Source organism: Vombatus ursinus, unplaced genomic scaffold, assembly GCF_900497805.2.
Source record: "Vombatus ursinus unplaced genomic scaffold, bare-nosed wombat genome assembly UNPS02014778.1, whole genome shotgun sequence".
Lineage (NCBI taxonomy): Eukaryota > Metazoa > Chordata > Mammalia > Diprotodontia > Vombatidae > Vombatus > Vombatus ursinus.
The window spans coordinates 20,028,921-20,048,997 of NW_020954556.1; the positions used below are offsets into that span (position 1 = coordinate 20,028,921).

A 20,077-nucleotide genomic window follows, 5' to 3' on the forward strand; every position below is an offset into this window, starting at 1 on the left:
ACAAAACATGCCAGTTGATAAAGTTTATCTGGGAGATGCATTTAAAAAAAAAAAGTCAATGTTTTTGTATTCAGAATCATTTGTTGGTTTCTCATCATGGATAGCATGAAATCCTTATTAAAAATTTCTTAGAATACTCAGAATTTTTTTCCATTATACATTAATTTACATAGGTAAGCTCTAATTGATAGTTATAAAACCTCTAAGTTTGATGGTCATAATTCACAGTACACAAGATTCTTCACTTTATAAAACTCCTTTAAATAGTGAGCTTTCCTATTCCTTTTAAGGTATATACATTCTCCAGATTGCTGGAGGGTATTAGATACACATGAAGTCGTTTACAGAGACAAAAATATTACCTAAGTCTCCAATAACTTCTCATTCATTTATTTCTGACTTCAGAAGAAACATACTTTAGAAAGATAGTAAGTGTGGAAATACTAGAAAGATAAGGACTATTTTCCCAATATTTCCATTTACCTGCATCTGTAGACAGTGTTTCTTCATTAACTAGGGGCAAACCAGAAGCAAAGAAATCCATTATTGTTGCATAAATATCTGGTTTCAGTAAGTTCCAATCTAAGTCTTCGCTTTCCTATAAATGTACAAAGAAAAATGTTAACCATATTTCTGCCCAATTAGATTCACATGTAATTGTTATTATTATTATTATTATTTTTTTTTGGTGAAGCAATCAGGGTTAAGTGACTTGCCCAGGATCACACGGACTAGTAAGCATCAAGTGTCTGAGACCGGATTATAAACTCAGGTTCTCCTGACTCAAGGTCAGAACTCTATCCACTGCGTCATGTAGCTGCTTCCCACGTTAACCATTTTTAAAAAACCTTTACAACAACATCATTTTAAAAGATTTTAATCAGATTTCATTTGACAGCATTCATTCCTGCAGGCTGATTTTTGGTTCTGGGCTCAGTTCTGTAGAGTTCTCTTCTGGTCTGTAGTACAGCCTCAAGCCAACACCATCCAGTTCAAAATAGTATGAAGTTGACTGGAAAGGTAAAACTGAGGAAGACTGGAAACTGCCTCAGTTGCCCGAGTCCTCCAGATTAGTAATGATTGAGTCTTTAAATACTCCAGAGTGGTGAAAGATTGTAGAGGTGGCTGCTGAGTTGTTTTTTGTTTTAAGAAGGAGAGTGGTACACTGAGAAATGACTATGATGGAGAAACAAAAGGCGTCCATAACTCCTGTCATCCCAAAGCACAAGTCCTTCAGTTTGGAGCCAAAGCACTTCTATTCCCATAGAGTTAGAGTGGGGACCCAACTCTAGGGAAGGTGCCCCAGTTCAGTAGATTTAGGGGATTCTCCTGATAAGTCCCATGATAATACAAGATAATATCCCTGAGAGAGCCCATGCTCACTCCCTTTTTCCAAATACTTGATGAGTGCCTATTGTAAGCAGTGAGATGCTATGGGGGAATACAGAATAATATTCCTAAAGCATAGGACTGACTACATCATTTCCTTCCTCAAAAAGTTTCAGTGGTTCCCAAGGAAAAAAATATAAACTCTGTTTGGCATTTAAATCCTTTCACATGTTATTTCCCTTCACAAAATCTACTTTCCAGCCAAAATGATCTACTTGTTCTTCTCTTTATACATCATTCCACTTTCTACTCCTTTCTATCCCTTACCTTATAGAATCCCCAGCTCCCTGAAAAGCTCAGTTCAAATGTCACTTCCTATATGAGACTCCTCCTGATCCCCCCAAATACTAATGTTGCCTACCAAATCACTTTGTACTTACCTTGCATGCATCTTGGTATTAACTTACTGTTGTATGTGTCATTTCCCCTGCGACACATAAGCTTCTTGACAGCAGAAACTATTTCATTTCTGCTTCTGTACCCCCATGGCCTGCCCTAGCATATTGACTGGCACATAATAAGGGGTTAATAAATGCTTTATGACTATCTGAAGACAAAGTCCTGCCTTCGGGGAGCTCACAATCTACACAGGTTCCTCATTACCCAAGTATTCATTATCTGAGTAATGATGTTTGTTTTGGTCCTGACATGTGATTCCACTAATATAGGAAAATACTATTATTGAAATCTCTCTCCCACTGCAGTTCGGCAACTGATCTGTAATATAATCTTAGAAAGTTGTCTGGGGCACCAAGAATGTAAGTCACTTACCAGTTTGTGTAAAAGGTAGGACTTGAACTCAGGCCTTTCTAATACAAAGGTTGGCTAGCACCCAAACTGACTCTTTTATCCTCTAAGCCCTTCGTGATCCCTTCACAACCGCCAGGGCCCTCCCTCCCTAATTACCTTATACTTATTTTGTATTTGTTGTGTTTATATTTATTCTGTATATACTTACAGAAGGAATGTACACTACTTGAGAGTAAGGATTGTTTAATTTTTCTGTCTTTGTTTCCCCAGCTCTTAGCATAGTGCCTAGCCCATAGTAGGCTCTTAATGCTTTCTGGTTGTTATTTGATTAATTATGCCACACTGCTTTCCTACAAGGTCGCAGGTTGGATAAGGAAGCAAGACCTCATAAGCTGACCCCTTTTAAAATTAATCTCTACTCGCACATTAGCATCTATCACCACCTATCCATCCAATCAACGAACATCTTGATTTTGTAAGTCAGTCTCTAGCTGTCTTTGTGGGTCAGCCTTCAGAGTGCTGGTAGGCGCTTCAAAAGTGAAGAATATCAAAGAATTATGAGAGGCCATTGAGAAAACTAGTGAAACCCCTGAACATTTTTGCAAATTGACCCTTTTTATGATCCTGCAATGAAAGAAATCATATTCATATAATTTTGTCATAAAAATTATGTCCACTCCAAGTCGTTTTATAAATTGATTGTTCTAAAAATTACTGCATAGTTAAAATTATTACCTAAGTTTTGTTAAAGATGTATTTTAATAATTTTTAGTTTCATTTTTCAAGATAAAGTCCCAATCAAGTCTTCTTCCCTCACTATTTACTAAGAAACACGGGTCCCCATTTTAAGTGAATTTTCTTTAAGCAGATTTTTCCTGTTTCAGTTATGGTTAGATAACAAAGATTTCTTGCAGGTATAGAGATAAGACATGTAATAAATAATAAAGATATTGAAGGTCTGATAAAAACTACTATACATATATTATTTAATCTCACAACAATCCTGTAAGGTAAATCCTACAGATATTATTATGATTCTCAGGTTGTACAGAGGAGAAAAATAAAGACTCAGGGAAGGGTGTGTGACTTGCCCATAGTCACTATGTCTATGTAAGTGTCGGAGTCAGAAGTAGAACCCAGATTCCAAATCAGTGCTCTTTTCCCTTTCCTACAGGAGTGTCAAAGATGATGGCTGCTATTGGACGTTAGAGAAGTGATTATATTCAACTGAAGTAACTAGGAAATAGCTTCAGGAAAAGAGGAAGGTTTGAGCTGCTAAGAGTCTGATAGGTAGAAATTTTCGAGGAAGGTATTCCAGGTCAGAAAGAACATAAATAAAAATATAGAAATTTAAAAATGTGGGAAGATGATGAATAGACTGGGTTGATGGGTTGATACAGGTGTGTGTGGTTAGAGGTAACTTTGGCAAGGTATGTAGGAGCTGAATTATTGAACCCCTCACATTCATTGTTTCTTGTAGTATAATAATATTCCACTATATTCATATGTAATAATTTTTCAGATTGCTCAACCAAAGAGAACCCATTTTGTTTCTATTTCTTTGCCTCCACCAAAAATGCTGCTATGAATATTTTGGTATCAATAAAAGCAATCCAGTAATTAATTTTTAGAAAAAAAAATGCTGGGGACATTACAGAGAAAAGCAGCAGTGGGGTGGAAGAAAGCACTAAAATTATTAGAACCCTTTAGTCTGAAAAGATGAAGGCTGAAAAGGATTGGTGACAGTGTTTACAATTATGGGGGCATGGAGTTTGCAAATACTAATTCTTTTGCCAAATATCAGAAACCAGAACTTGGGGATACTATTTGAAGTTTGAAAGAGGCAACTTTATAAAAAATAGAAAAATACTACTGAATAACACAAGTATTTTCAATTTTATAAATAGTTTATATAGGGGATATCCATAATTGGTCAGGTCAATGTTAAGAGTAGTTGTATTCTTCTAAATGTCCTTTTAAGTTCTACTATAATAAAATAATGGAGTAAATGAACCACAGATTTGGTAGTTCCCACAGTTGCTTGTGAAAATTAAAAATGGAGGTTCTTTTTTAAAAATTAAATTAAAATTTTTTTGATTACATTTTAAATTTCAAGTTGTCTCTCTCCCTTCCCACCCCGCACTAGAGAAAGCCACCACTTGACACAGATATATACACACACATATATGTATATACACATGTATATATGTGTGTATATGTAAATATATGTGTATATGTGCATGTAAAACTACACCATGCAATACTTCTATTTATCAGTTTTCTCTGGAGATAGATATCATCATCTTTCATAGGTCCTTTGTAGTTGACTTGAATATTTGTAATACTAAGACTGGTTTAGTCATTCATAGTTATTCTTCGAATAATATTGCTGTTACTGCATACAATGTTCTCTTGGTTCTGCTCATTTTACTCTTCATTGTTTCATGCAAGTCTTTCCATATTTTTCTAAAATCAACCTGCTCATCATTTCTTATAGCACAGTAATATTCCATCACTATCACATACCACAACTTATTTTGCCATTCCCCAACTGATGAGCATCTCTTTAATTTCCAGTTCTTTGACACCACAAAGAGAGCTGCTACAAATATTTTAGAATATATAGGTTCTTTTCCTTTTTCCCTGATCACCTTGGGAAACAGATCTAATAGTGGTATTGCTGGGTCAAAGGGTATACAGTTTTATAACTCTTTGGGCATAGCTCCAGATTGCTCTCCAAAATGGCTAGATTGTTCACATCAAGTGTATTAGTGTCCCAATTTTTCTACATCCCTTCCAACATTTGTCTTTCCCTTTCTTTCATTTTAGTCAATCTGATAGGTGTGAGATGATATCTCAAAGTTGTTTCAATTTGCATTTCTTTAATCAATAATGATTCAGAGCATTTTTTCACATGACTATATATAGCTTTGATTTCTTCATCCAACAGCTGCCTGCTCATATCCTTTGACCATTTATAAATTGGAGAATGACTCATATTCTTTTAAATTTGACAAAGTTCTTTATATATTTGAGTTGAGACCTTTATCAAAGAAACTATCCATAAAATTTTTTTCCCAATCTTCTGCTTTCCTTATAATCTTGGCTGCATTGTTTTTTTTTGTATAAAACCTTTTTAATTTAATGTAATCCAAAATTATCCATTTTATATCTCACAATGTTCTCTATCTCTTCTTTATTCATAAATTCTTTTCCTATCCATAAGTCTGATAGGTAATGGTTTCCATGTTGTTCTAATTTACTTATGATATCTCCCTTTACATACAGGTCATGTATCCATTTTGGCCTTACCTTGGTAAATGGTGTAAGATATTGGTCTATACCTAGGTTCTGCCAGACTACTGCCCAGTTTTCCCAACAATTTTTGCCAGAGAGTGAGTTCTTGTCCCAAAATCTTAGATCTTTATATTTGTCAAACACAAGTTACTGTGATCATATGTCTATATGTATTATCATATGTATTATATGTCCACTCCACTCTACTGATCTACCTTTCTCTTTCTTAGCCAGCACCAGATAGTTTTGATAATTGTCACCTTCTAATACAGTTTAAGATGTGGTACTACTAAATCTTTTTACCTTTACATCTTTTTCATTAATTGCTTTGATATTCTTGATCTTTTGTTCTTCCAAATGAGTTGTTATTATTGTGCTACCTCAATAAAATAATTTTTGATAATTTAATGGGATGGCATTGAATAAGTAGGTCAGTTTAGGTAAAACTGTTATTTTTATTATATTGGCTTGGCCTACCCATGAATAATTAATATTTCTTCAATTATTTAAATCTGACTTTATTTGCACAAAAAGTGTTATAATTATGTGCATGTAGTTCCCAGGTTTGTCTTGGCAGGTACACTCCCAGATATTTTATGTTGTCTATGATTATTTTAAATGAGGTATCTCTTACTACCTCTTCTTCCAGGATTTTGTGGATGACATATAGAAATGCTGATGATTTATGTAAGTTTATTTTATATCCTGCTACTTTGATAAAATTATTGTTTTAAATAGTGTTTTAGTTGAATCTCTAGGATTTTCCAAGTATATCATCATATGTCTACAAGAGACAGTTTTATTACCTCAGTGGCCATTCTGATTCCTTCAATTTCTTTTTCTTCTCTTATTGCTATTGCTAGCATTTCTAATAAAATATTAAACAATACTGGTGATAATGGGCTTCCTTGTTTCATTCTGAAGCTGACCAGCTTTTCCCCATTACAAATAATGCTTGCTGATAGTTTCAGGTAAACACTTTTTATCATCTTAAGGAAAAATCCATTTATACCTATGCTTTCAAGTGTCTTTAATAGGAATGTGTGTTGCATTTTATTTAGGACTGTGGCATCTACATTCATTAGTGAAATTGGTCTATAATTTTCTTTCTCTGTTTTTGCTCTTCTTGGTTTAGGTATTAGCACCATATTTGTTTCATAAGAGGAGTTTGGTGGAATTCCTTCTTTGCCTATTATTCTAATTAATTTATTTAATATTAGAATTGCTTGATCTTTAAAATATTTGGCAGAATTCACTTGTAAATCTATCTGGTCCTGAATACTTTTTTCTTAGGAAGTTCACTTATGACCTATTCAATTTCTTTTTCTAAAATATGTTTATTTAGTTATTCTATTTCCTCTTCTGTTAATCTAGACAGTTTACATCTTTGTAAGTATTCTTCTATTTCACTTGAATTGTTAAATTTATTGGCATATAAAAAGGAACATACTAATGAAAAAGTTTAAATCTCTTATTGAAGATGTTTAATTATAGACTAGGCAGCAATATTACTAGGACAGGGTGGAGAATTAGATGGGCAGATAATTGCACTTGGAAATGTCTGAAAACACTTCTAGGCCTATTTTCTGATTTTTACCCTTACCTTTGTGACTGTGATGAAATCTGGTCCAAAGAAGACACTTTTCACTCCTTCAATCCTGAATAACTGTCTAAAATTAAAGGGGGAAAAAAAGAATTTTTCTCATTAGTAAGACTCAAAAAGGCGCACTGGCTAGAGCTAGCTTGGGAGTTAGAAGGACTTGGGTCCAAGCCCCACCTCACACATGTCCTGGCTCTGTGATGTCTCTCAGGGCTCCCAGGCACCTGCAATTTGCAGAGCTGCTGTCTATCTGTAGTGATACGATAGAGCCCGTCACTGGATGCTCTCTACTGGATGAAATGTTAGATCCAGTCAAACAAAAATAAAGACTAAAGAATCTTGTGAATTATGAATTAAATTAGAAGTATGACTTCCAGGGCAGCTAGGTGGCAGTGAACAGAGCTCCAGCCTTGGAGTCAGGAGGACCTGAGTTCAAATCCAGCCTCAGACACTTGACATTTACTAGCTGTGTGACCCTGGGCAAGTAACTTAACCCTGATTGCTCACCAAAAAAGCCAAAAAAAAAAAAGTATGACTTCCCTTCCTCGCATCAAAAGACAAGATGGGGGCAGCTAGGTGGTGCAGCAGATAGAGCACTGTCCCTGAAGTTCAGAGAACCTAAATTCAAATCCAGCCTCAGACACTTACTGGGTGACCCTGGGCAAGTCACTTAACCCCATTGCTTCTCCCTCCCCTCCCCTGTAAAAACAAACAAACAAACAAACAAAAAAGATAAGATGATAGCTGATAGTTTTAAAGTGCTTTCATTTGTCTAAAGTCATATCATTTGAAAGCAACAGTCAGAACTAAAATTCCAACCCCTCCCTACAGTGTACACCTACTCAAAATTTTCCTATTTGGGTGAAGACATCACCATTCTTCCACTCTTTCAAGTCTGTAACCTTGGAATCATCTCTGATTCTTCCCTTACTCTCATTTCATTTCAGATCTTATCAATTATTCTGTCTTCACAACATCTCTCACATCTATCTCCACCTCAGCACTCAGAGGCCACCACTTTAGCTCACACCATCATCATCTTTTGTTTTTTCTTTTTGAATTTAGCTAACACCAAATAAAAGGAACATTTCTATATACAAAGCAGAACAAAAAAAGACTATATATGAAGCCACAAATCTGTATTATGAACAGCTTACTTTTCTCTTTAGACATATAAATTCAACACGTTATCTTTATAACTGTCTAACTTGTCTGTGTTTACTGACTTTTGTTCTATTCTCTTTCGTGCATTTTAAGTGCTTTAATTACCCTCTTTTGTTACCCTCCCATTTTAGACCCCCTCTGATCTGTCAACTCTTCTTTCTAATGTTGGAAGAAAAATAAAACCCTTGTATCAGATATGCATAGTCCAGCAAAACATATTCCTATATTGTACATGCTCAAAAATGTACATCTCAATCAGTACCTTGAAATCATTATGTTTCTATCAGGAGGTAGGTAGTGGGTTTTGTTATCCAGTCCTTGGGAATCACTGTTGCTCACAGCATTAATCAGTGTTCTGAAGTCTTTTAAAATTATTTTTATTTACACCACTGTTGTTAATGTATAAACTGTTCTCCAGGTTCTGCTCACTATACTCTGAATCACTTCATACAAGTTTTTCCAGCTTTGTCTGACATTGTCCCTTTCATAATTTCTTATGATACAATAATATATTTAATTTGTATACCACAATTTGTCCAGAAATAGCCTAATTGATATGTACTCCTTAGTTTCCAGTTATTTGCACTACAAAAAAAGCTATTATAAATATTTTTGTATATATGGGTCCTTTTCTTCTTTATTTTTGCTCTTTGGGTGTACAGGCCTAGTGTTGGTATCACTGACTCAAGGAACATGGAATGGTGAAGAACGTGGAAAGATTTTCCTTTAAAGAATAGCTGAAACAATTAGATATTTATTCCAGAGAAGTTAGAAGTTAAAAAGTTAGGAGAGATATGATTTCTATCTTCAAATATTTGAAGGACTATTACACAAAAAAGGGATTAGGTTTATTCTGAGTAATTCCACAAGGCAGAACTATGATGAATAAGTAAAACTTACAGGGATGAAATACAGGGAAAACCTTTCTAAAATTTAGAGTTAACTAAAAAAAAAAAAAAAAAAAAAAAAAGAGGTGCTTTGTGAGGCAGTGAATTTCCCACCACAGAAGTGCTGAAGCAAAGACAACCTGTCAGGGGTGCTTCTGAGGAGCTTCTTACGTGGGGTAGGAGGTTGTGTATGTGATTTCTGAGTTTCCTTAAAAATCTAAAGGGAAGATTTTCTATGACTCATGCCCACTTAAAATAGAGAGCTGTATGATTAACTGCATGACTGTCGCTGGGAAGAGAGTTAAAATAATTAAAACAAATCAGCCCCAGAAGGTTTATACTCAAAGAATCTCAGAATCTTAGAAAAGGAAGGAGTCTTACAGGCCCCAGAGTTACTTTGTACATGCTTTGTACTTACTTATATTCCTGTACGCTGTTTTTCCCCAGAAAAATGAAAACTCTTGAAGGGTAAGGACTATTTGTTTATCTTTGTGATCCTAGTAGATAGTACAATATTTGACACATAGTACCCTGCCTAATAAATTCTTGGTTTTTTTTTTTTTTTGGCTAGGCAATGAGGTTAAGTGACTTGCCCAGCATCACACAGCTAGTAAGTGTCAAGTGTCTGAGGCCACATTTGAACTCAGGTCCTCCTGACTCCACGGCCAGTGCTCTATCCACTGTGCCACCTAGCTGCCCCCTAATAAATTCTTCAATGAAGCTGAATGGCTTTAAGGAATCACTGATTTTTTTTTTTTTTAGTTAGGCAATGGGGTTAAGTGACTTGCCCAGGGTCAAGGAATCACTGATTGAGACACGGCTAGTGGACTGTACATCTGCGTCACGTCTTAGACTTAGTCTTTAAAAGAGAGCAAGCAGAAATTTGAGAATGAAAAAGGTGAGAGCTGAGAGACACAAAGAAGAGACAGAGATGCACACTCTAGTATGCTGGAGAAAAGGCTCTCACAAAAGACAAAAAATGATGCTTATGGTTCCTGTGATAGTGCCCTATTATGTAAACTTAAGGACAGAGACTACTAAGAAAGTGCTAACGGTAAAGTGCTATTTTCTTTCTGCGACCAGAGGTCATCTCCCCTAATCGCTAGCCCTTGATTCCACCCTGGCGCATCATTCACTCCTCTTTATCCTCCTGCTCCCCTCCCCCTTTCACGTACACTCCCACAGTATAGTACAGTCCCACCAAAAACAAGAAAACAAAAAAACCCATTGTTTCACCTGTAGATGGGATGTCGCCAAGCTCTGTCCATGATACCCTGGACTGCCTCTTTTCCGTTACCTGTACCAGATGAACACCTTCGCTGCTGTGTCCTTGTGTACATTTATAAAGAAGTCTCTTACTGCATTTATGTTGTGTGAGGTACTGGAGAAGTAAGTAACTTCAATTCTGGGGTTTTTTTTCCCTAAAAAACGTTTCAAACTCTTCTTTATTATTGAACAATTATCTTTTGAACTGTATGGTTAAGCTCATATTTCTAGGACAGTTCACCCTGGGCTGCATATTGAGCTCCAATGCTCTTTGGAACACATTATTACATTCCCTCCTCTTTTTTCTAGTGGATGTGGAATATCCTTGCGTTATTCAAAAGTCCTTTCTTCTGTCTTTAATGGTTTTTCTTTTGGTGGCTTGTAGAACTTGTTTCTGAATTGAAATGTTAAATTTACCAATATGTGTCTTGAAATGTGCTCCCTTGGTTTTTTTCTGGATGTAATCTGTGAATTCTTTCAACTGAAATTTCATTTCCTATGTTCAGAAGTTTTGGGCTCTTCTATTATTTCCTTCATTAAGGTGTTAAGATTTTTTTTTTGTCCTGTCCTCTTATTTAAGAGATCTGTGATCCTTAGGTTATCTATACATCCTGTCTTTGATATCCATGTTTTGCTTGCATAGCAGGCATATTTTTTTTAACTTTTTTTTTTTTGGCTTCTCTTCTTCTAGGTTGACCTTCACTTCTGTGCATTTGCATTCCCTATCTATTGTTCTCTTTTGTTTCTTTAGTGAGGCTTGTCATTGCAGATTCAAGTTTTTTTATTCTGCTCATTCATTTTGCTGTGCAAGACAAAAATTCTGCTTTCATAATACTTATTCTTCTTTGAAACCACTCAAGAACAGCATGATGTTGTTCCATGTTCTTCTCAATTCTCGGTCCTCTTTCTCAGCAAGTGTTAGAACATGTTCTGTCATTGTATTTATTCATAGATGCCTGAACCCATTTGCTAGATCTAAAGGCCATTATTTCTTTCTGTGATTATTGTTTTTCCTGTTATCTGTTTATATTCAAGATCTTTGAGATTTCCTCCTCCTAAAATCTTTTTGGTACCCTCAGTCTCTCCTCTCCTACCCCATTCCCCTCATTTTCCTTTCCTTTCCTCACTTCCTAATGCCCTCCCCTCTGATTGTGGTTTCCTTGGGGGCTGGATCTCAAAGTGTCTCAGCCTCCTCCCACACTGGGCAATTCATGGTTCACCAGCCTAGGTCTCTGCCCCAGCTGTCTTTTAGGTGATCAGAACTGGCCCCACTTGGTTACTATGCTGTTTCGCTCAGGCTTGGTGGAGTGCTATACAGCTCCCTACCTGCACAGTGTCCTGTGCTGGTGACTTGTCCCACTCTCTCAATTCCTTAGTTCTCTGGCATGGCACCAGAACTTCAAAGCCCACTTTCCCTGGCACCAGCAAATTCTGCTTTCCCAATCATCGGCAGTTCAGAGCTTACTTTCTATGGTACTAGCAGTTCAGAGCTTTGCTGCCCTGGTGCTTCTGGATTACAGGTCCTGGCAGGCTTTTGATCCTAAAGGGACATAACCAAACTGGCTACTGAGGCCCAAGGAAACTTCCACAGCCTAGAGCCCTGGTCTCTATGGTACTGAAAAGAGAGAGGCAGGAACAGGACACAGGCTTGGGTTTTGATATAAGCCTGTGTCACAGCCTTGGGTCTTTCAGTGAAGTCTTGCTGCCAGAAGCATGGGATATGGAGATGGTCAGTAAGTGTCTTGGGTTTTATTTTTGTTTTAATCATCTTTTTTCAAACCTCTTTTTAAAAAAACTGTCTCTTTTTTTTAAACCATCTTCCAGATGTCTTAGACCATGGAAACAGCTGAAGGTGTTTTATCTTTGGTGTCAAATTTTGGAGAGGTTTGAGAGGTCCAGGGGATTGGAGAAAATGTCTCATCTACCATCTTGTTGCTCATGTCACCTAGAAGACCACTAATGGCAAAGTGATGAAAAGATGAATAGTGCCCAAAACGTTAGGAGTGAGTCACATGGAACCTCAGGGAAATCATTTCGGAATAGATTGCAAAAGGAGGACTTGACGGTAGCAGGAGATAATTTCTTGATTAGAAATGATGCTAATGCTAATTTTTCTAGTCAGAATGTTCTCTCTAGTCAGAAGCCAGAAATAAGTCACCCTGCACAGGTCAAAGGAAGGAAGACACTTTATAAACATAATTAAAAAACAAAACAAAACCCACACACATGAGGCAGAAGCCAAAGAAGTGTGAATACCTAGATGCAGTGAACACAGAGAAAACTGAGGCAATACAGCTACAGAAGAGAATCTTATTTTTGCTATGGAAAACTATTGGACAAATACATGAAGACTGTTTTTACTTTGAAATGACCCATGTTCAAGCTAGTAGAGGTCCTGTTTTCTTGTAATAGAGAGAAGACAATGTTGTATAATACTGTATGATCTATTGCTCTGAATAAAATCTGATATCTGTAATAGTTTCATAATAGTATATAACAGTATGATATCAAGTAAACAGAACTTCATTAAAAAAATGGTCCCAAAAGAAAAGGCTCCTTTCTATAGATAAAAGAAGAGTTCTATTGACTCCTGGGTGGGGTGTGAAGCCTTTGTGTTTTGCATTTTCTGTCAGTCTGCCCAAATTTGATGTATTGTTAGGCCAACTATTTAGATGTGCCCTTTTGTTTTTTCTGCAAAGACGTAGATATAAACAAAATTTAGGTTTCTCAAAGGAAATCTTAGGTGGGTGCACAAAATAAAAAGTTATTTGTTAGAACCACTCTATGATAGAACACTTTCCAGGTAAACCCAGAGCTGCAGTTCTAGAACATAATTATACCATGTCTTACAGTCTCAAATGTGCCACACCTTATGATTTAGCAATCTCTTACTAGAAGCTCAAAAAACTTATGCTTCAGATATGTTACATGAAATAAATCTTATTTTATAGCTTTTTATCATTAATATTTCTGCTAATATTGCTCTAAAGTGGCAGGAGGGGACAAGGATGAGATATGTTGTCCCTCTCACCACACAGGGCCCAATAATAGCCAGGGTTCCTGCTTTGTGACGGTCTTAATGATTAAGGCAATACGGTACAATGGAAAGAATAATGGTTATTGTATGGAAAGGCATTAACAGCTACAAGGACCAGGAAAGATCTGTAGATGGTGGAACTTGAGCTGAATTTTGGAGGCTATAGTGAGGATGAAGAGATGTATGAGAATGAGGTACTGGTAAAATGAAAAGAGATTATGATTAGGTAAAGTAGAAAACTGTATAAAGTTGAACTAGTTAACATATATCAAGACTGGGAAGGAAAGTGAAGCCAGAGAAGCAATGATGGCTTACGATAGTACTGAATGGTAGAAGGACTGGAGGTAGGAGAGACTGAAAGTGGTAAGACCAGAAAGGACTCTGTTACAATAGCACAGGTGAGTAACAAGGGCCAAACCAGGTTGATGGCAATAGGAAATGTCAGTGATATATTTAAGAGATGTTTCATAGACAGAATTGACAGGGTCTCATACCTGACTGAATGAGAGGTGAGAGAAAAGACCTAGTCAAAGATAATCTAAAAGTGACCAATATGACAGACTGAGTGAATAGTATTGACAAGGACAAAAATAATGAAATCAGAAGAGGAAAAGATAAGGAACTAGGTTTTGGACATGTTAATAAGTTAGAAGCATTAGTGGTATACCCAAATAAAAACTGCCTGAAGTCAGTTGGAGTTGCGAGGTTGGAGCTCAGGAGACAAGTCAACAGCAGATATATAGAATTAAGAATTATCTCCACAGAGGTAGTAGTTGAAGCAGTGGGAGTGAATAAGCCTGACAAGAAAGGGTGTGTAGAGAGAGAAGAGGATTAAAGACAGACTTTTCTGGAATGCTTATATTAATTTGTTAGGAGAAACTGAATCACAGGATTCAGGGAAGTTACAATTAGAAAACTAGAAGAACAACTAGGAGAATGTAATACATCTGAAACTAAAAAAAGAACATTCATTATAAGGAGGTAGTCAACAGTGTCAAAAGCTACTGAGAAGCTGATGCTAAGGACTGGAAAAAGGCTTCTGGGTCTAGAGACTGCTGATCTTTGGGAGCAATTTCAGTAGAGAAGTGTGGGAAGAAGTCTGAGAGAAAGGGTTTAAGGAAAGAGTAGACAATGAGAAAGTAGAGGTATAGGTTTTTACAAATTTTAAAAGAAATTTAATAATGGGAAAAGAAAGATGGGGCAGTAATTGGCTCAGAAAGACATAAGTATATTTGTAGGTAGAGGGAAAGGAGCCAGTAGTGAGGGGGGGAGACTGAAAATTATTGAGACAGTGGGAATGACTTTTGTGCAAGGTCCTGGAAGAACCCAGAAGAAGCCTTTGACCCCCACCCCATATCTTCTTTAATACATGGCACCTATCCTCAGTTCTTCCAACCACTGCTCATCAAAAGGGGTTTCCATTCTCTACCACCCCAGAAATCTTGCTGTAGATAAACTCCATTTTGTCAGTGTTCTTACTAACATGAGGAACCTAGAATGTAACATTACCAGATCATGGTTTTATCAGACTACATTGAGAATACTATTTCCCATAATCTAAACATCATTTCTTTATTGACACAATCTAAGAATTACTATCTTTTTTAGAAGTCTGGCTACACTTTGGGTTTGTATTTAAGCTCACTGTCGATTAAATTCCCAAGGTTTTTCTCACATGAACCAAGTCTCAAGGATCCTGAACATGTGCAACAAACTTTTTTAGGTCTAAATGAAGACTTTACATTTACCCTCATTAAATATAATCTTGTTCGTTTCAGTTCATTTTTTTGGCTAGTCAAGACCTTTTTGAATTCTGATTGTCATCAGCTCAATCCAGCATACTCGTTATCCCTTCCAGTTTTGCACTATCTGCAAATTTTCTATGTTTATTTTTATCCAAGTCATTTAAAAAAAGGGTACAAATAAGTGGCATCAGGACAGAGCCCTGTGACATGCCATTGCTTCCTTATTCCAGGTGAACAGTGATTTTTTGATGTTCAGTCGTGTCTGACTCTTCATGACCCCATTTGGCAAAGATACTAGAGTACTTTCTATTTCCTTCTCAGCTCATTTTACAGAGAGGAATTGAGGCAAATAGGATTAAGTGACTTGTCCAGGGTCAAATAGCTAGTAAATATCTGAGGCTGGATTTGAACTCAGCAAGATGAGTCTTTTTGACTCTAAGCCCAGTTCTCTACGCCACTTTGCTGCCCCTTAACAGTAATTGGTTAACCAATATTCCCATATGATCCCAACTCAAACTTAACTGCTATTATTCAGTTCACATTCCTTTATCTTGTTCACAAAGCTATATTGCAAGAACCCCTGCAAGTATCTTGCTAAAATCAGGTTACACTGTATCTGTGGCATCCCCTTATGATCTAACACTCTAGCAACCTGGAAATGAGATTAGTTTGGCATGATGACTTATTCTCAGTCTTGACCTTACTATTAAGTGAAGAATTCTTAAGGGCAAAGAAGCTGATAATTGAATTCTTTGAACTCAGGAAATGACACTGCTTTTAAAAGACTAAACTTAGAAAGGTTTTTTGCCACCTGGAGATTTGGCAGACATCATGTTAACTAAAATGTGAATTTGGATTAATTAGAAATTTTTAAAAATTACACCTGTACCTACACCTGTTCTGGGTGCCTAGAATCATGCGTACAGTGGACAGAGATAGAAAGATTAAGAGGATGGGTGTTACCTAATTATGTTCAGCACTTAGCAGCAGTTATAGATTCCTAAAAGTCTATTTTGATGGTGTCTGAATCAAAAATCTCTTAGCATACTTTCTCTGAAAACCAAGCAAGAAGAGATTTAATTCAACATTCCCCCTTTCACAGTTTCATGATGTGACATATTTCACACTTACACAATGGCTCTTCTGTCCAACTAGCATCTAAATTACTTTCCCTCACCAGCTTCTGAAAGCTAGGCTATTTCTGATGTCAGTAATAGAACTGGTATCATATACGCTTTTTATTTCTGGGTTGGTTCTAGTTGGAATGGGTTCACAACTTGGTCTTGAAATGTCTAGAAATTCTGCTGTCTTTAAATATAGGGAGAATAGTTTCAATTGCTTTTAAACAACAAAAACATGAGAAAGATTTTTACCACACTTAACACAGTAATGTACCAATTTACATTTTTTTTCTTAAAAAACATATTAGAAATTTGCAGCAGTTCTCCTTGCAACAGCTAAGAATGGGGAATACAGGGAATGCTCATCAACTGGGGAATAGCTGAACAAGTTGTGGTATATGATTGTTATAGAATATTATTGTGCCATAAGAAATGATGAGCAGAATGATTTCAGAAAAACTTGGAAAGACTTACATGAACTGATACAGAGCGAAGTGAGCAGAACCAGGGGAACACTGTATACACACTAGGAGCTATACTGTATGATGAAAACCTACGAATGACTTAGCTATTCTCAGCAATACAATGATCCAAGAAAATTCCAAAGGTCTCGTGATAAAAAATGCTATCTGCCTACAGAGAAAGAACTGATGGTGTCTGAATACAGACCAAAGCATACGATTTTTCATTTTCTTTCTCCTTTCCTTTCTTTTTTGTTTTGAGTTTTTCCCACAAAATGACTAATATGGAAATGCTTTGCACGATTATATACATATAACCTGATCAGAATGCTTGCCATCTTAGGGAGGGAGAGGGATAGAATTTGGAGCTCAAAACTTAACAACGAATGTTAAAAATTATTTTTACATGTAATTGAAGAAAAAATAAAATATTAAAAACTATTAGAAGCTTTATTCTTATTCAAGTTGTAGAGCTTCTTAAACTTTAATGAACATTTCTTAAACATCTATTAAGTGCTAAGCAGTGTGGTAAGCAATAGGTGAGAAACAAAGATTTTCCAAAGACAAGAGTTCCTATTCCTTTTTTTTTTTCTTTTTCTTTTTGGTGAGGCAATCAGGGTTAAGTGACTTGTCCAGGGTAAGCTAGTAAGTATCAAGAATTTGAGGCGGATTTGAACTCAGGTGTTCCTGACTCCAGGCCCAGCATTCTAATCACTGGGTCACCTAGCTGCCACGAGGTTAGACCTCAAGGAAGGACTCTAAGCAATCTAATCATCAGCCTCTCTCTACAGACCTCTTAATGGTTAGCATACTCCACTACCCCTAACCCTCCCCATCCCAAGGCTTTTGATCCTCACACATACCATCTCTTCACTTCCTTCCTTTTTGCTCATGCTGGGAATGCTCTTGCCTCACCTTCTGCTTCTTGGCTTCCCTAGCTTTCTTTCAAGACTCAGCTCAGATCCCACCTTCTGCAGGAGGTCTTTTCTGAAAGTCTTTCCTTTTCCCGGACTCCCCCCAACACCTCACCCAACTGCTAATGCCTTTCCTTGGAGATTACCTTCCATTTGCACTGTATATATTTTGTTGCAGTTATTTGTATGGTGTTTCTCCCATCAGAACAAAAGTTCCCAGAGGGCAGGGACTGTTTTTTTTTTCTGCCTTTCTTTGTATCTCCAGTGAATCCTTTGTATCCTAAGTACATTGCCTAGAAGCACGTAGCAAGCATTTAGTAAATGCTTGACTGAATGACCAACCAAGAGCCCTGACCCCAGATACCAGAGAGAGAGAGAGAGCGTGCGTGCGTGCGTGCGTGCGTGTGTGCGTGTGTGCGTGTGTGTGTGTGTGTGTGTGTGTATCTTCCCATCCCCACCGCCCACACCTCCCTATTATGGAGAACATTTTTACTCTCTTTGTATAGGACTCCATATCACAGACTGTGTTTTCCTTTACTTCTGATTTTTTTCCTTTAAACTCAGTCCAGTCCTCATTGTTGATGTAGAAATACATTCTATTAAAAAATACTAAAGTCCATGAAGATGGAAGATGATAAATGATGATAAATGAGAAAGAATGTGCTAAAGTCATAGAGGAATTTAGGAAGTTGGATGGAGGCTAGTAGATAACAGCAATAAAAAGGGAGTAGTATAGTTACTTAAAATAGTTACTTTTGGAAGAAATGTCTTATAATATTAACCCTTGTTATTTTTCTTTTATCTTCACCCCCAAAGTATAAAAGTTTTTAAAGAGGAAACACATCTACTTTATAATAAGAAAACCTAGATCACATGAAAGATGCTATCTTAACAATGGTTCATCAGCCACTCATATTACTTGGGGAAATATATGAAACATTTTAAAATACCTAGCCAGAGGGGAGCGGAATGCTGTAGCTGGTGTAGGAAAATCCATGGTCCGTGATACCAACACTGGTTTTCCTGGAATAAACTTCAAACTGTTCGGGTTGGGGGTATCCTGTGTTTGAATAAACATGCATCGCACTGAAAGATTGAAGAAAGAAAAGTATGTTATTCTGGAAAAAAAAGTCACTAGAAAGCTCAATGTTTTTCAAATTTTCCTTTAAGAACTCTAATATTCTCAAAGGTAGACTATAGTTATCCAACAGACTCTGAATAACCCTGTTATTAAAGAATCCTTGGTCATTTTGTAGAGTGGCTTTAACACAATATTCTGGCATCCTGTCTCACTCCACTCAAATATCCTCTCTATAAATCTGATTCTGAAGCAAAATGCTTCACTCTGTTCTGTCTAAACCAGCGTACTTCCTTTAAAGAAGATATATTAACATTAGCAGTTTAATACTAAGAAGATTTATAAGTGAGAATGCAAATTGCTTTCTGGACTCTTGGTTTCAGAGAATCAGGATGATTTCTATCTTTTACTGTTTCTTCCAGTTCCCAGATTAGGTTGAAAATGGATTTACTTCTGGTCATAAAGAAAAACCTGCAATCTTCCTTTCCTATCTTGCAATTATGACAACTAATAGGATGAAATGATGAATCAAGAATTTATAGTATTAAATTGTTGCTCCAGGTACCCATCATGACAACAATTCTTTTGAAAAAAAATAAAATCAAAACTATCCTAGCACAAGCAAAACTACTCAAATATATGAACAAGTGTTATATCTTAGGGAGATGGTGAGATAACAAGGTAACGACACACTTTATTTTAAGCTTAAAACGAAGACTATTTGGCAAGAGATATGGTTGCCATGGAAACGCTCTATATTCACCATTCTGAAAATACTCTCAATTTGTCAGCTTGTGGTATCTTGACCCTTTCTCCTTATTTGAGAGGAGAAGAGGAAGGAATGGATGTGAGGGAATGAGGGGAGTGGGAAAGTGGGGAGGAGGTATCTGTTATTATTTACTATTTGTTTTAATTCTGTATTGAAGGGGTATTTGAGGAAATCAGTCCCACTGGGAAGGGAACTGGAAGATGGCTCATCTACATGAATACAAGATAGAGGATAAAGACAACAGCTGAAACAGAGAAAGGTCTTACTTTTCTTCATCAATCATATTAAGTGGGTTCAATGCAAAATAATACTACCTAATCTCAACTGGGCCCTTCTTTTACAGGGCAATTCTTTTACCCAGCTCTTATGGATTCTCTATCAATCACACTCTTTACAGAAGCTCTTCCAAACCATTTTTCTCTCCTCAAATACCCAAATGCCACCTCTTCCCACCTCATTTTTAGCAAATTATTTTATATACTACTTTACTGAGAAGACTGAGACCATTAGAGGTAAATTGCCTGCTTCTATCCTACATTTTTTTATATTACTACATCCTCTTTCCTCCTTCCCTCTTGTCTCAAGGAAATAGGTAGCTT

At 36.6% G+C, this 20,077-nt stretch overlaps 1 protein-coding gene across 5 annotated transcripts in view; it reads right to left on the reverse strand.

Moving 5' to 3' along the window:
* The window catches only part of NFU1 (NFU1 iron-sulfur cluster scaffold), a 48,949-nt gene that overhangs the window by 18,023 nt on the left and 10,849 nt on the right, over positions 1-20,077 (reverse strand). For 3 of the 5 annotated variants that reach the window (XM_027865611.1, XM_027865613.1, XM_027865612.1), the window contains 3 exons: positions 18,582-18,717; positions 7,040-7,106; positions 484-598 (listed from right to left, as the gene is read on the reverse strand). In XM_027865611.1, the coding sequence (XP_027721412.1) occupies positions 484-598; positions 7,040-7,106; positions 18,582-18,717 (318 nt within the window). The remainder of the gene's footprint in view (positions 1-483; positions 599-7,039; positions 7,107-18,581; positions 18,718-20,077) is intronic. The other 2 variants (XM_027865614.1, XM_027865615.1) reach the window with 1 other exon arrangement.